At 40.7% G+C, this 12,764-nt stretch overlaps 1 protein-coding gene across 10 annotated transcripts in view; it reads left to right on the top strand.

The window, feature by feature from the left end:
* Dock7 (dedicator of cytokinesis 7) overlaps positions 1-12,764 on the top strand; it is a 183,500-nt gene that overhangs the window by 138,733 nt on the left and 32,003 nt on the right. For 9 of the 10 annotated variants that reach the window (NM_001415886.1, NM_001415885.1, XM_063287647.1 and 6 more), the window contains 6 exons: positions 4,068-4,253; positions 4,350-4,485; positions 7,604-7,700; positions 8,770-8,866; positions 11,030-11,164; positions 11,990-12,142. In NM_001415886.1, the coding sequence (NP_001402815.1) occupies positions 4,068-4,253; positions 4,350-4,485; positions 7,604-7,700; positions 8,770-8,866; positions 11,030-11,164; positions 11,990-12,142 (804 nt within the window). Of the gene's footprint in view, positions 1-4,067; positions 4,254-4,323; positions 4,486-7,603; positions 7,701-8,769; positions 8,867-11,029; positions 11,165-11,989; positions 12,143-12,764 lie in introns of those variants that run through there. The other variant, XM_063287648.1, reaches the window with a different exon arrangement.

Here is a 12,764-nt window from a genome sequence, read left to right as displayed (position 1 = left end):
CAAAGCTAAGCTAGCAGTGACCTGGGCCAGTTTCCTCTTCCCTTCTGTTCTCCTCATGTGCTTGTTTCTAAGATTAGATTCCTGGAGTTTTGAAAATGTCTCTCCCTCTGTACCTGCATTGAGGAAGTCTTAGGGGTTTTTTTGTCATTAGATATATTTCTTCTCATGGCTATAAGACTGTTCAGCTTTCCTGTTTCTCTTATGCTCTTTTTTATAAATTATAGTCTAGTCAAAATTTATTCAAATTTCATGACAAATAAAATTGTTGTAAATGTTTAGTATGATCTTCCTCAGTGTCTGTCCCATGTGTAGTCAATGTAAGTGGTTTGTTTCTGGGGCTAACATTTTTTTTAATATTATCTCATCAGCAGTTTTGAATGTTTGGACATGTTCATTCATTCATGCCTGTAATCTCAGCACTAAGAAGGCTGAGGCAGGAGGACTGCAAGTTTGAGGTCAACAACAGAGTGAGACCTTGTCCCAAAGATGTCAAGAAGGTTTGAGGTGTGTGGCTGGTTGGCAGGACTCAGGTTTCTGTTGCTCATCCCTTCTGCTGACTGTCCTGGCAGTCGCTGTCTACCATGCCCCCGATGCCCCTTTCTTTCTTCTGTTAGCCGATTGGACAGTCTTTTTCTACTTTCAGAGAAATATTTAATTCAGTAATTCCTATCATTTCTTCCTTGATGTGTGTTTCAGGCCTGTCAGGTTGTTATAGTTGCTTTAGTTAACTGTTCCTTTTTGTACATAGAATTTTTATTATTCCGCTCAAAATGTCTATAACGTTCCCAGTGATCTTTAGAGAGATTTCTGGATGTTGAAGAATGAGAGCTTTTACATTTCTAGCTGTAAAGATTTCTGGTTACTCCCTTCTTTCTGCTCATGGCCTGGTCAGGGGGTGTGTGTCTGGATTTCAGTGAAGATGTTACATTTCCCACATCTACGTCTAGGTCAAGTGTATGGTCGAGTTCATAGATACTTCATGTTCAGATCTGATGACTCTTTTCTTGTTATGGTGTCCTATGTTTGCAGTTGCTTCTGTCTAAATATTCTGGCCTTCACTGGGATTGTCTGTTTACTCTGCTTTCCCTGACAGTTGAGGTTTAGACCTTTTTCCTTGTTACTCTACCGGATTTTTGTTTCTTTGGTAAACTCATAATGAAATATTTAGCAGTTTGAAATTAAAATTATTAATGTATTTGGTGGCTGTGCCTTTGGTTAGCATTAACTATAATTCTTTTTATATTTTTCCTAATGCTTTTATTTTATTTTATTTTATTTTTGGTCTTTTTTTTTGGAGCTGGGGACCGAACCCAGGGCCTTGTGCTTCCTAGGCAAGCGCTCTACCACTGAGCTAAATCCCCAGCCCCTTCCTAATGCTTTTAAATGTTACCTTTCCTAGTTACATTCTTTCTTGATTTGAAATTTTTTTTTTAATGGAATGACACAAGATAGAAATCCACTATTTTCCCTTGAAGAGGGATCAATTGTCCCAATACCATTTATTAACTGAACCAAGTTGTGTGCTGTTATAGATCATATTTCAAAATGCGTAGGACATTTTTTGTGCTTCCTGTTCTATAGTTTGTCCCTCCACATACACCAAAATCACATTGTCCTAATCACCTGACTTTCTAAAAATTGTGCTTCTCTTTGGAAGAATAAATTTGTCTTCCTTGCTTCCTGTGTCCCACATGGTCCTCACTGATGGTTAAGTGCATCAGAGGCATATATGTGTATGAACTTGTTCTCAGGAGCCACGTTTACTGACTGTGGATCGAAGACGCACTGTTGACTACCAAGGACGTGGGGTGGCTCTGCTTCCTTGCTGTAGTAAGGCATGAGTAGTGTCTGCATTTCTTTGAGAACTGGTGAGAGATAAATGAGTTCTGTCCATTCGATGTTCAGCACTTTGCCTGGGACATAGTACGTATTGTGTTAGCTGCTACCATCATTTCACCCAGACAGGGAAGGAAGATTGTGGAGACTAGTAAAATCATGACCTTAGCAACTGTGTTTAGCTTTCCTGAGTCTTTCCTTACTTACCTCTTTCTTTTTTTAAGGAAGCATTCAAATAACTGTAACCTGTCTTTGCTACTTCGTAGTTTCTTCCTTTTCCCACCCTGTGTCCCCGTTTTACCCCTATCACTAGATGAGGAGAAAGAAGGCTAGAGGGGAGAGAGGTAGAGATCCCTGAATCTAATTTCTTTCCTTTTGTTTCTTCTTTGACCATGGCTACTGTTTTGTTTTAGATCTGGGACAAAGGACTGAGGTGCATATTTTGCATAGGAAAGCAGACCTGGCTTCCAGCTTCTCCCAGCATCCCTCAGTCCCTACCCCACATATGCTGCCCCCAACCCTGAGCTTTTCAGCCCCAGGGCTGAGCTGACCTTCCCCCAGGGTCTCCTACCTGTATAGTCCAGACATTTTTGGTCTCTCCTCCCCTCCCCTCTCTTCTCTCTCTGCACACTTGCCCCTTTCTCTTTCTCCATCCCCCACCCCCACCCCTACCCCCATCCCCCATTTCCCCTTGGTGATTTCCCTGGCTTTGGCCCCTGGGGCTAGTGAACGACCCCCAGTGCAGTTTCCCACAGACTTGCCTTTTATATAATCTAATCTGATTTAAATCGGCTCATTTTAACAGCATAGAAATAACCTATCACTAACAAAACTAAAATTAACTCCCCTGAATGACCAACAACCACCATCCTCTGGGGCCCTCAAATTTATATAATAAATTCCCTCTGAAAAGTTCCCAGAATTCCAAAAGTCACACAGTCGCAGAAATTCTCTGCAGCTGGCAAAAACCATGCTTCTGCTACAGCATGAGACAAATTATGGTCAGTTGCTAAGGACAGTCTGAAGCAGCCTCACATGCCTACGCCTGGGATTAAAACAAGAACATATTCTTACAATATTTCTGTGGTTTTAAAGAAACCAAAACTCCAGATTTGTCACTACAAGTACCTGCTCAGGTAAGGAGTGCAGGCTTCAGTACATAGACTGAGATAGATAATAAATCCTGAGTCAGTGATGCTATCAATAAGTTAATGTGCTTTATTTTTCCTTTACAGTTCATTGCTCTGTCTTGGTACAGATCACAGATTGAAAATACCCTTCAATATATATGCTATAAATAAAGATAGCATTTTTCTACTATATGTATACTATTTTTCTGTTGCTGTGATAAACACACGACCAAAGGCAGTTTAAGGAAGAGCCTATTTTAACATAGAGTTCCATAAAGATACCTTTCTGTGACAGCTGGCAGAGGCATAGCCACAGAAACAGGAAGCCGGGAACTCACATCTCAGCCATCAGTATGCCACAAGAAAGCAAACTGGAAATGGCTGAAGGCTTTTGCTCTCAGAGCCCGCCCCAGCTGATGTATTTCTTCCAGCAAGGCTACACTACCAAAGCATCCTCAGACTGTTCCACCAACAGGGAGCCCAGCGCTCAAATGCCCAACACTACGGAGGACATTCCCATTCGACCACTAGAGCATTCCCCTCTATGCCATCGGTCGTTTGAAAGAAGCAGTGCTCCTCTAACCCATGCCAGCAGTGCTCACTATCAGTTACTTTATTCATACTACACTTAATCTGAGTCAATCGCTCTGCTCCTCCTTTTCATCATCTCTGACGTTCTATGCTATGTTCTTTGGGTTTTAATAGTAAAAGCTTTGCTTTCTCTTGATGCTTTCTCCTAACATGTACTGTTCTCTCTTGGCAGTTCTGCCACATTAAAGCAAGTGTCTACTGCCATTCATAAACTTCTGGCATGCGGGTTCTGTGTGACTGGCTTTCCCATGTGCTATCGAAATCAAATTCTTGATAAGCGACGAGTAGTGTATTTTTAAGAAAATTTTAGTTTTAAGTATTTGTTCATTTGCTTTTAGGCAGAGTCTTGGAGTATAACCAGGCTCCTCCGAAGCTTCATAAGTAGTTCAGACCAGCCTCAGGCATGGAGGTCGGCTCCTTGAGTTCCGATTCTTGGAGTTGCAGGTGTGTGCAAACAAACAGCCAGAGGGTCACTGGCCAGGGGCTCAGGCCATGGTTCTCTGTTTTCAGAGTGGCAGGCAGCACACCGTGACCTTCTCCGCAGAATCAAGCCGGAGCCTTTTGATCTGTCTGCTTTGGGTTCTCAAGAACGCAGATGAAACAGTTCTGCAGAAATGGTTTACAGACCTCTCAGTCCTCCAGCTGAACCGGCTGTTAGATCTGCTTTACCTGTGTGTATCTTGCTTTGAATACAAAGTAAGTAGCCATTACACCCTTGAAACGTTTAAGTAAAATAATGCAGAAAGGAATAAAGAAGTGTCCTCAGTACCTCTTCTGATGTTTCAATTTTAGGGGAAAAAAGTATTTGAAAGAATGAATAGTTTAACCTTTAAGAAATCAAAAGACATGAGAGCCAAGCTTGAAGAAGCCATTCTGGGGAGCATCGGTGCCAGGCAGGAAATGGTACGGCGGAGCCGAGGACAACTTGGTAGGTGCATCTTCTCCTCTCCGTTAGGGCTGAGTCGCTTCCAAGAACTGTGTCCTGTAGTCGTCACTGTTGTAAATCTACCATGACTTTCCAGAAACTCTGTGACTGTAACTGAGTCAGTGTGGTAATTGCTTCCCTGGAGATACTAGGTGGCATTCTGATCCGAGATGATAGGCATGTGTCCTGGTTGGCTCTGCATGGCCACAGTGTGCCCTTGTGTATGTAGCAATAGTATCGAAAATGCTTCCTGCTCCCTTTAAAACCAGACATTTTAGATTCAGAGCACAACTGAGCACAAAGGACAGAGTTATGCGTACCCTCTGTACAGACATGTGCATAGCTTTCTCCATTATCAAGATGTTTAAGAGTAGCACAGTTCTTATTACGGTTAAACCCACAGTCTAGTACAGATCACTAAACAGTCTAACTTGCCTCTTTACTGTTAAATGTTCTAGTCTGCACAGTAAATATATTATATATCAAATGCAAAAATGTTGCTCACAGACTAACATGAGAGGGAGAAAAAATAGTTTTTCCTAGATGAGGTCTGTTTCTAACCCTAGTTGACTTCCATTCATCTTGGCCAAGATACTTAATCTCCCAGCTTCCTTTCCTTAGCTCGTTGTGAATATTTTTAGAATTGAGAAGATAGTATAACTACCTGTCTTATCATCTTTGCGATAATAATGTATATTTGAGCAATTGTAAAAGCTAAAATGACATGCAAACATAAATTTTGATTAAATACTGTAATGTCAGAGGACTAGCTTACTCATCTGTGTAAAGAATATATACTAAACACATAACATGTATGTGTTAGGTGTGAAATGGGTAAAATGTGAATCAGAGATGAGTTTTTATTTTCTACTTTATATATATATATATATATATATATGTATATATATATATATATATATTTTTTTTTTTTTAAACGGGTCTTGTCTGATAGCCTGACCCTGGGTGGGTGGCCTGGAACTAAATGTGTAAGAACAGGCTGACCTTAACCGTTGGTGCTCCACCACCTCAGTCCTCAAATAGTGGGACTATAGGTTTATATATCGTCACAGATCATTTATTTAAGTAGGTCATATATATTATATGTGTTTAGAATTTAATGAGTAAGACACTCTCTGCCAGGGAAGGAAAAATGGAGCTCAAGCCAATAATCCCAGCATGGCGGTAGCAAGAACTCCCACTGCTAGCATAGGATCTGTTGCCAGTGGGAGAATCGGTTTTTTTAAGGTTGTGTGTTGACTATGCCCCACGGCAGGCTCTACATCCAAGAGTATTTGAGTGACAGAAATTGAGCTCCATGGATTATAAAAGAGAGAAAGAGAATTGAAGCTGGGGACGGGGTGGTAAATATGATCAGAATATAGTTCAGAATAGGGCTGGAGTGTGACTCAGCCCTCGGTGAATGCTCTTGCAGAGGCACTCATGTTAGCTTTACCACCACCTGTAATTTCAGTTCCCAGGGCTCCATGGTCTCAGACATCCATAGTACCTGTCCTTGCGTACACATCCACAGAAACACATATCAACAACAACAACAAAATAATAATGATAATAATAATATCTAGAGAAAATATTCCAAATTTAAAAGTTTAGAAAGGAAAACAAGAGGAAAGCATAGAGATTTGTCTGTCATACATAAAGTGATCTCTGTTTCTTAATACTTTCAAAATTCCTATGTGAACTCTGAACTTTTCCCTTCATTGTTCTTCCATCCTCTCAAACAGTTTTAAGTTTTGCTGTTTGTAGGACTGGACTTTTCATTTCCTAGTTAGAAGCTTGAAGCCTGATTCCATCACATATCTGTGGATTCTCCACCAGCCCTGGTACTTTGTCCACTCAGGATAAATTTCCGGTGCCTGTTAAAAGACTCCCCATGCTATCCAGTGCCTTCAAGCCTAGCCCCTCCCCTCTTCCTTAGATCCAGGAAGAGGCTGCGGCTGCTCCTGTAGAGCATGTGCACAGAGGATTTCTTTTTTAAAAATAGCGTATTCTGTCACGGGTGCTTTGCTTTTCTGTGTGTTTGATGTATGTTTATCTGCATGCTTGTATATGTGCCTATATTCATTGCATGAATGTGTGGAGACCTAAGGTAGATGTGACAATCATCTTCAATCATTCCTACTTATTCTTTGAGGCAAGGCCCTGTAGTTAACCCAAAGTGCTGTGATATGGCCATCTTGCTAGCTGGCTTGTTCTAGAGGTTCCCATCTCTGCCTCCCATGGCTAAAATCACAAGCAGGCTACCTACCACATGTGTGGGGGTTCTGGGATCTGAATTCCTATTGTCTTGTTTACATGGCAAACATTTTATTCATGGAGCCATCCTCCAGTCCCTGTTATGCTTTTTTATCAACATGAATTTATTTGGCCTCAGTATATTCCAGATAGTTTGTTATTACATGCTGAACAAAAGGGACATCACATCTGTCAGCTAACATGGTCTTATGTGAATAAATGCTATAGAGCCTATGAGGTGCTCACATCTGTAATTCTAGCACTTAGACTGAGACAGGGGCATTATGTGAAATTCATGATCAGCTTTGGCTACATAATGTATTCCAGGCCAGCCTGGGCTACAGAGTGAGACATTGTCTCGTTAAAAATTAATAATTAATGTTATGAACTAAAAGGAAAGCAAATACGTAGGCAAGGATTTCTTGGAGAGTGGGGGAAGGTTCCCAAAGAGGTGGTGGATGATTGCTTAACCAGTAGAAGTTGATGAGCAAACCAATCAGATAAAACTCTGAGTGGCCATTGTGAACATCCTAAACCAGGAGCACGTGTGGTGAGACTGTTCAGGCTAGAAAGTGGACTAAACACGTCCCAGTATACTCGTGGGCCTCATAGCACGACCCATGAAGATCCTCTCTTTGCTTATTTGAAAGGATGAGTTTTTTCCCCCAAGATATATCCTATATAGAAAATATTTTCTCCTTAGTTACTGTGAAAACTTTTAAATAAAAATCATTATTGCTCAGTCCTTCCACCTAAACTGAAAGAAATAGCTATTTATAAAATCAAGAATACCCAATATTTCTTGTGTGTTGTCAAATATGTATATTTATGGTCCAACTGAAATACTGTTTTGAAATTGGATTGACAGAGAGAAGCCCATCTGGAAGTGCCTTTGGGAGCCAAGAAAACCTGCGGTGGAGAAAGGATATGACTCACTGGCGTCAGAACACAGAGAAACTTGATAAGTAATATGATTTCTAGTGTGTTAATGGGCTGCCGAGATTTTTAACACAAAGCAATTCATTTTAGGTCTTTATTTTTATTAGGCATTCATATCTTAGAAGATAGGTCTTTATGCTTGATTTTTTAGGTTTTAAATAAAAAACTGAGAAAATAACTTTATATGTTATAGTAAAATATATTGCATATTTAAAAACTGATTTAAAAATAAAGCACTCTCATTTACCCAACTAACCCTTTATGGAACATGCATTGAGCAACTCATTTCAGCATCAAATTGTTTTGTTTTGCTTGCTTTTTCTCTCTTTATTGAGCTATAATTGGCAAGAAATGTATTTATACTATGTAATGTGATTATATATATATATATATATATATATATATATATATATACAGTCTCATAATGATTATAATCAGGTTTCTTAACAGTAACACCATCTTTTGAAAGTTTTGTTTCTAATGTATGATTCCACCTGTCTTATTTAAGCATTAAATTACTATCTGAAAATATCTGTATGAATAGCGAAGAGGAAATTAGATAAAATCTTAGAAAAATGCAGTGCTAAATCCATTGGAAATGTTTGGAATCTAGGAGGAGTGCTCAGCCTGTGAACTCTGCCTCCCGTGCAGCAGTGTAGTAAGCAGAGCGCCACCTAGTGACTGTGGTGACAGCCGTGAAGAAGAGTGCTGCAGGCCTGAAAGACTAAGAAGCAGGCCTGCCTCGGTGGCATTTTGTGGGAGACCGGTGGATATGTCGCCTGGTGTGGAGGCAGAGGCAGGTGGATTCTGAATTAAGGCTAGCATGATCTACATAAAAAGTTCCAGGCCAGTCAGAGCTACACAGTGAGACCCTGTCTCAGAAAGAGAAAGATGTGTATGCTGCTATACAGTCAACAAGATGTAGGGAGACGGAACATTTTAATATATTAAATACTGAATCTTTCCTACTCTTTTGTAAGCTTTCCTTGAAGCAAATAGTTTCAAGGTTTTTGCTTTAATGAATCTTTATGTCTTTTTTTTATTTCTGGCTTTTTGGAAAGATAAGTAAAATTTCTTATGCTATTTTTGTATCAGGTCAAGAGCAGAGATAGAACATGAAGCACTGATTGATGGGAACCTGGCTACTGAAGCAAACCTCATTATCTTAGACACGCTAGAGATCATCGTCCAGGTAAGGGTGGGCAAGAGGCCTAGGTATGGACTCGGCAGCCGGATTGGAAAATCGGTTTGAGCCACACCACGGTACTCAGGTATCAGTGGTTGACAGAGTTCTGAGCAGTTGGTGATTTTCTAGTTATACATTCTACTTTTCACAAGGTTTCCAATGTTTATTCTTTGAGGATGCTTATAAAATCTACATGGTTGTCATTCCAGGCCTTGTCTCGTGTTTCGAACAAGCACTGTGTTTATAATGGGGCATCCCACTGGGATATTTAACATGCAGCATAGGATATGCTAGGTTTATTCTGTATCTTGTGTTTCTAACAAGCACTGTGTTTATAATGGGGTATCACTGGGATATATGTAACATGCAGCATAGGGATATGCTAGGTTTATTCTGTATCTTCTACAGCAGTTCAGGTTTTAATGTAATGACCCTACTTGATAATTTACATATCTGTAAACTGCTTTATCAGTCACTTTCTAGACAGTAGTACCCTGTTAGTGACACTTAGGAAGTGTTTCCAGCAATGTCCTAAGCACTTCACAAGTATTAACCTTCGTGGTCTTCATAAGAAAGAGGCTATCGAAATGGTTGCTGTCCTTGCTCTCATACGTAACGTAGTTAGCCACAGAGATGTTTCAGAGTGTCCCATGATCACCCAGGAAGAAAGTAGCAGAGCCAGGCTGTGGACTCATTACCAGGATGCTCCAAGTGATTTAGTAAATAAGTCTTTCACCTGTTCCTGGCAATCCCTTCTGCTGCTGTCACTCTCCCAGTCTTAACTCAATGCTATTATAGCTCTGCCTAATTCACACATTCTCTGTGTGTCTGTTCTGTTCTCTTCCTTAAGGCTAGTCTTATATTTTCTTGGCTGCTATCCTGATTGAAAGTTTCAATAATGAAACCTTCAGTATTTCTTGGAACTAGAGATATGGCTCAGGGTTAGGAGTCCTTGGTGTGTAATTGTGAAGACCACAGACCAGACTCTAGCACTTACATAGCAAAGCCTGGCTGCTCACATGTGCCTGTCACCCAGCTCCAGAGGACATGAAGACTATGGTCGTCACTGCAGCTTGCTAGGTTTCCACCTAGCCAGGAAGATACAAGCCCAAGCTTCAGAGAGACCCAGCCTCAAAGAAATAGTCAGAGCAGGGTAGAAGACATTCAACACCTTCTTCCAGCTGCATATACATACACGTACAACATGTAGACATATACATAAACATACAACATGTAGACATATACATACACATATAATATGTAGACAAACACACAAGATGACAAATACTAAGTAGTTTTTAAAATTCTCTATTTCTTGACTGATTAATGACAAAACTGGAGAATTCTTCAGAGTTTAAAAGGCTTTCTATTTTGATGATCTATTGGTTGGACTAGGTCTAAACTACTAGAAAAAAAGTAGTATAGGGGCTGGAGAGATGGCTCAGTGGTTAAGAGCACCCGACTGCTCTTCCAGAGGTCATGAGTTCAATTCCCAGCAACCACATGGTGGCTCACAACCATCTGTAAAGAGATCCAATGCCCTCTTATGGTGTGTCTGAAGACAGCTACAGTGTACTTATATATAATAAATGAATAAATCTTTTTTTAAAAAAGTAGTATAAATATTTTTATTAATTTATTCATTTCAAATGGGTGGTATAGATTGTCTGAGATTATGTCAGGCACTTGCTCCGGCTTCTCTCCTCAGCCCTCTACATTTCACTGGGCACAAGAGCCACGTGTTTCTAAGGGCAGGCCTGGGGAGGAACTTGTCTTTAGTTCATGCTTCCTTTTAGATTAGTGCCATATCCCCAGACAAAAGCCAGGACTCCTTTTCTTAAAGGAGGGAAGAGAAAAACTTATTTTTGATACATAACAAATGTTACCTGCCATGGGCACTTCTGCAAGTGCTTCAAGTCAGATGTTCAAGTTTATGTCCAAGTTTCCTAGAACGTACTTCCTGTTTTCCTGCCACCATGACCCTGCTCCTTTTCCCACACCCAGCCTAAATTCTCTCCAGCCTTTTCAGTCCCCTTTTCTCCCATCCAAATACTGCTCAGTGTCTAATCTTGAAGTTCTTCTAGTTTTTACCATTTTCCTGCCTTGTAAATGTTTGGATTTTCATATTATAGACGCATGTCTCTTTACACGTTTGTCTGTAAATTGCAGACTGTCTCTGTAACAGAATCCAAAGAGAGCATTCTGGGTGGTGTGCTGAAAGTGCTGCTGCAGAGCATGGCCTGCAACCAAAGCGCAGTGTATCTGCAGCACTGCTTTGCCACACAGAGGGCCCTGGTCTCAAAGGTGAGTGAGTTACTTTGTACCTGCTCTTATGTGACCTCACTTTCTTCTTTAGCGCTGTCCACGGTCATTCGCCAACACTAACTGGTCAGTATGTTTTAAATTAATTCTAAACACTTATATCCTTGGTCCTCTGACTTTCATCCTATCTTCAGAACTTGTATTGATCTGATTTATTGATAATCAGATTCCTGTCTAAAATCATTTTGTTTTGAAAAGAGCCTGACATCAGTTGCTGACTGAGTGCAGGCTGTCCTCCTTTTTTCCCCTGTTCCCCTGGGTTTTGTGGTACTGGAAATTAAGTCTCGGTCCTTGGACATGCGATGCAAGCAATCTTGACGGGGCTCTAGCTTGCACCCATGTATTTTTCTCTTCGACTCATTTATTCAGAATTAAATGTATAGGCCGTTCTGCCCTTGCTGTGTAAAGGTGCGCTCTGCTATACCAGTTATTTCCTGTTTATTGTCCCCTCCCACTTCCACCCCTAAAACATGTGTGTTTGCTTGTTTATGTTGTGCTCTTCTTCTCTTCTTCATGTGCATGACTGAAGCCACAATAGTAGATAATGTTACTGGGCCTACCACATGGAAAAATACAACTTGCCCAGGGTCACACTGCTGCCTAACAACTGACATCACCAGTATTTCAGCCCACACCCACCTCCCACCTCCCACCTCCCACCTTCCACCTCCCCGCCTCCATCTAGCTGTGATCTGCACTGTTGACCTTAACTAATATTGTCTCTTAACCATTCGTTTTAATTTCTGGGCTAACCTATCAGATTTCAAAGTCAGACTATATTGACATATATCTTTCTGGGTTTTACAGTTTCCTGAGCTCTTGTTTGAGGAAGAGACAGAGCAGTGTGCAGATCTCTGCCTCCGGCTTCTCCGACATTGCAGCAGCAGCATCAGTACAATCCGGTCACATGCTAGTGCCTCCCTTTACCTCCTCATGAGGCAGAACTTTGAGATCGGGAATGTAAGTGTCTGCCATGAAAATGGTCAGGGTTCATAATGAAATACAGCTTCAATAGACAGGTATTAAAACCTTAGAGTGTCTTCATTTCCCATCCTGTGGGTTTCTTACGAAAGCGTGTGCATGCATGGGTACAGCATATGTGTGGTGTGTGTTGGGTAATACAGACTCATACCACTCTATTCCTGTTGGGGGCCAGGTTCTTGTAGCCTAAAACAAAAGATTCTAGTTGCATGAAAAATTACACCTAGTTTTTTGAAGTCCCTGACATTTGACTACACATGGAATTTCTTGAAACTTGTTCTTGGTAGCATTTTCTGTTATTCTGAGAAATGATTTTTTTTCCTGTTCAGGGGGGAAAAAAGATAATTTATAGATTAGCATTTATAGATTAGCATCTCTGACTAAAAACAGGTAATTAAAAACTGGCAGGGATGCTAGCTTTGTTCTTCACTACCACCTTCTCAGTCCCCACTACACAGTGTAAAGTATTTACTCCCTTGAATTCTTGAATTTTATTACTCACACTGCGGGAACCACTGGCATATTTTAAAGGAATGAGTGATAGGCATTTAGTATTTTAGTACTACACACAAGATGGAGTGCAGGCCTAAAGATAGTCAGG

This window comes from Rattus norvegicus, chromosome 5 (genome assembly GCF_036323735.1).
Source record: "Rattus norvegicus strain BN/NHsdMcwi chromosome 5, GRCr8, whole genome shotgun sequence".
In the NCBI taxonomy this organism is placed as follows: domain Eukaryota; kingdom Metazoa; phylum Chordata; class Mammalia; order Rodentia; family Muridae; genus Rattus; species Rattus norvegicus.
This window is presented reverse-complemented; position numbering and strand designations above follow the sequence as displayed.